This window comes from Bison bison, unplaced genomic scaffold (assembly GCF_000754665.1).
Source record: "Bison bison bison isolate TAMUID 2011002044 unplaced genomic scaffold, Bison_UMD1.0 scf7180017864384, whole genome shotgun sequence".
Classification (NCBI taxonomy): Eukaryota; Metazoa; Chordata; class Mammalia; order Artiodactyla; family Bovidae; genus Bison; species Bison bison.
The window spans coordinates 17,674,838-17,678,333 of record NW_011494956.1 but is presented as its reverse complement, the minus strand read 5'-3'; the positions used below and the strand labels follow the sequence as shown (position 1 = coordinate 17,678,333).

Sequence of the window (3,496 nt, the reverse complement as noted above, 5' to 3'; positions counted from 1 at the left end):
TCCAAGAAGAGAAATGAAAAATAATATCATTTACAACTTCACAACTCAAAACTCATTATAATTTCTGAGTGATGGTGTTATGTTGTTAATAACTGTACATTTCAGTTTTGGAGATTAGGAAAAAAATTATCAATAAAAGGCTGAAAAATTGACAAACTTAGAAAACACTACAGTTTTTTCTTCAAAAGATAATAATTGCGGTAAACCCCTCTGGGACTAACCCATAATATTAAGGTCTTGCAATTGATATAGTCCCCTGAATTTGTCCATTATAAGGATTAAATGAATCTGAGTGCTTGTAACATTGCCTAATGTGTAATAAGCAGTCAATAAATGTTAATAGTTATTATTTCAATTATTGAGCACAATTGGCATGCTTTCTTAGGTAATGAAATATTCATTTAGAATGTTTTTAACGGCTGCATATTAGATCACCAAATTTTTATGTCTCAATTCTAAATGTCTATATTTGAATTATTTCTGAATCCTTGTCTATTATAGATAATATGTGATTGGATATTTTTGTTCTATACCCATCAGTATTTTTGAGGAAGCCTCTTTAATATTAATGATGGTGAATATATCTGAAATTACTTACTGTGTGCCATGCATGTGTATGAGCTCTTAACTTGTATTAACTCATTTAATCCTCATGATAAGCCCATGAAATAGATTTTTTTCACTCATTTGATGGATGAAAAAAAATGTACATAGAAAGTATTTAGGGATGTGTCCTTTGGAACAGTCAGTCCCAGAGGCTGACACATTCCATAGTGGTTATGAGCAGAGGTTAAGAAAATTAAACCACCTGAGTTTATCTTAGTGATCATCTATTGGATAAACTACTTAGCTTCTCTCTGCTTCAGTTAAAAAAATGTATAAAAGGGGGAGAATTATAGTACCCCCCTTACTGGGTTCTGTGAGGGAGTACATGAGAAAATCTCTATAGTGTTTAGAAAAGGGCCCAGCACATGGTAAGGTAAGCTTTTGCTTCTGTAGTTACTACTGTTTTAAGGTAGATTTCTAGAAGAGCAGTTAGTAGGGAAAGAGCAAAGAGTGTTCCTGTGTCTGTATGTTTTTTCTTCACTACCTTATCTGTAAATATAAGTGCGCATTTTTGGCTTTGTTGTTGGAAAAGTTCATTGATTAAAGTCATAAGTTAATTATTAATAAATTATTAATTAGACTAGAGTGCTAATGGGATTATAGGAACAGAATTGAACTCTGCCATATGGAAAAAAACATCTCCTGTAGAAACAGATTAAATACACTAAGCCTGACCACGTGGATTGTTGAGTGAGTGACAATGGTCACAAAGGAAATGTGATGAGAGTGTGGCCTGCACTAAGAATGGGGCCTCATGGAGGGCACAGAGATGTCTAGGGAGCATGATCTGGGTTGGGACCTCTGGCATGTCCAGTTTTCTAAACCCTGGGTTTATGTGGCAGAAGCTTTGGGTCATACATGCCATTTGGTTTATCACAAAGACACATGATGTGAAGCCAATGAGATGCAAACTTCTGAGGGTGAGACAGGATAACAACCTCACTGTTGTGCTACTGTTTTACTTCTTAACTTCAGAAAGGAGAGGCTGACGCCATGAGCTTGGATGGAGGCTTCATCTACACAGCGGGCAAGTGTGGTCTGGTGCCTGTCCTGGCAGAGAACTACTGTAAGTGGAGGCGAGGGTCTCTGTGTTTTCTTCCCTCTGGCCTATGGACATAGAAAGGCAAAGAATAATTTAGTTCAGTGTTGAGATAACAATAGCTGTTTTTGGAGCATAGAGTACTGCTGCTGCTGCTGCTGCTAAGTCGCTTCAGTTGTGTCCGACTCTGTGCAACCCCATAGACGGCAGCCCACCAGGCTCCACCATCCTTGGGATTCTCCAGGCAAGAACACTGGAGTGGGTTGCCATTTCCTTCTCCAATGCATGAAAGTGAAAAGTGAAAGTGAAGTCGCTTCAGTTGTGTCCGACTCTTAGCGACCCTATGGACTGCAGCCCACCAGGCTCCTCCATCCATGGGACTTTCCAGGCAAGAGTACTAGAGTGGGTTGCCATTGCCTTCTCCAGCATAGAGTACTAGTAGATAACATCTATTTTCCCAGAGTCAGAACAAATTAAGACATATATGAAACTTGGAGAGAAATCAAAGTAACACCTTTATTGCTGGAGGAGTGATATTGGAGACCATGGCACAGAACTGGCCACAGGGTTCATTAAATTGCCCTTGAGTTAGAGTTGCCCACCAGTTCAGGTGGACAGTTCTACTGGCTGACTGGCTCCACGGCTTAGTACGGAAGAAAACACATTCTGTCACACATAAGGAGGTCAAAACCATCCTCTCCCCATTCTCTTCAAGGAAGAAAGAGCCACAGGTGCCTAGATCCTTTTGCCAAGTTTACTAATCCAAATGAACTCACTCCAGCTGTTAGAACATTAAGGATTGGGGCTACAGGTCATGGTCTTGGTGGGGATCCATCTATCAGGAAAAATAAAGCTGGTTCATTTGTTAACCCCCTAAGTTGCTAGGCAGTGAGAAACCATACTTTATCCTTCAAAACAAAACAACTTTTTTTTTGAAGTAAACAGTGGTGTCTCCATAACAACTGAGGCTTGGGGAGGTTGAATGAGGTGTCCAGGGTAGAATGCAGACTGTAACCAGTCTTTCTGAACCATGGGTTGGACCCTTCCCTTACAACCTAACAAGACTGTAGTGACTGCTTGCACAGCCCAAAGCTCTGAAGGGAAGAATGTCAGGATGCCTAGAATCACATGGCAAAGTGAAAAGCCTCTGTGAAGGTTTTTATGGCTTCTGCTTCCCCCTCACCCCCTTCAATGAGCATTTCATTTTCTTTCTCTGTAGCTCCCCAAGTGTTGAGCTAATTCTGGGATGGAGCCTAATTTCAAATAGCAAAGGTCAGGGGAGAGGAGGTGAAATAGGATGGCAGGGAATCAGCTTGTTGATGCCAATGACAAACTGCTTGGTCAGCATTTCTCCTCATTTTGTTCTTGACTGTTGAGAGTGAGAAAATCATGACTTGAGTAACGTGAGAGTTTAACGACCTGTACCTCAATTGTTTTTAGTGTCTCAAGATGGCAAAGAGCAGCTTGGGTCTAAGTGTGTGAACACACCTATGAAAGGTGAGTCAGAATCAGTAACACTGGGGCTCAAAGGTAAAGGCCTGTTGTGGGGGAGAGGGGTTGAGGAAAGCCTTACAAATAAACCAGAGTTACTAGACTTGTTAAAAAAAAGAGAGAGAGAGATGACCCTGCCACAGTTCACTGTGAAGGAGCAAATCTGTCGTGAGCTGTGAAATAATTTCTGTTTGTGGAGCATGTGCCAGTGGACAGAGGGCTCCTGCTTGCGCTGCTCCTGCTCAGCAGTCCTCTAGAATGTGGGTGTCGCTGTGTGCATCACACAGATGGGAAAGTGAGGCTCAGGGACTCTGTGACTGGCCCAGGGCCACACAGGCAGCGAGTGGCCGCACCGAGGGG

General features: G+C 41.6%; 1 protein-coding gene across 1 annotated transcript in view; it reads left to right on the top strand.

The window, feature by feature from the left end:
* The window catches only part of LOC105001834 (inhibitor of carbonic anhydrase-like), a 44,225-nt gene that overhangs the window by 24,215 nt on the left and 16,514 nt on the right, over positions 1-3,496 (top strand). The window contains 2 exon segments of the mRNA XM_010858285.1: positions 1,582-1,672; positions 3,086-3,142. Of these exon segments, the coding sequence (XP_010856587.1) occupies positions 1,582-1,672; positions 3,086-3,142 (148 nt within the window).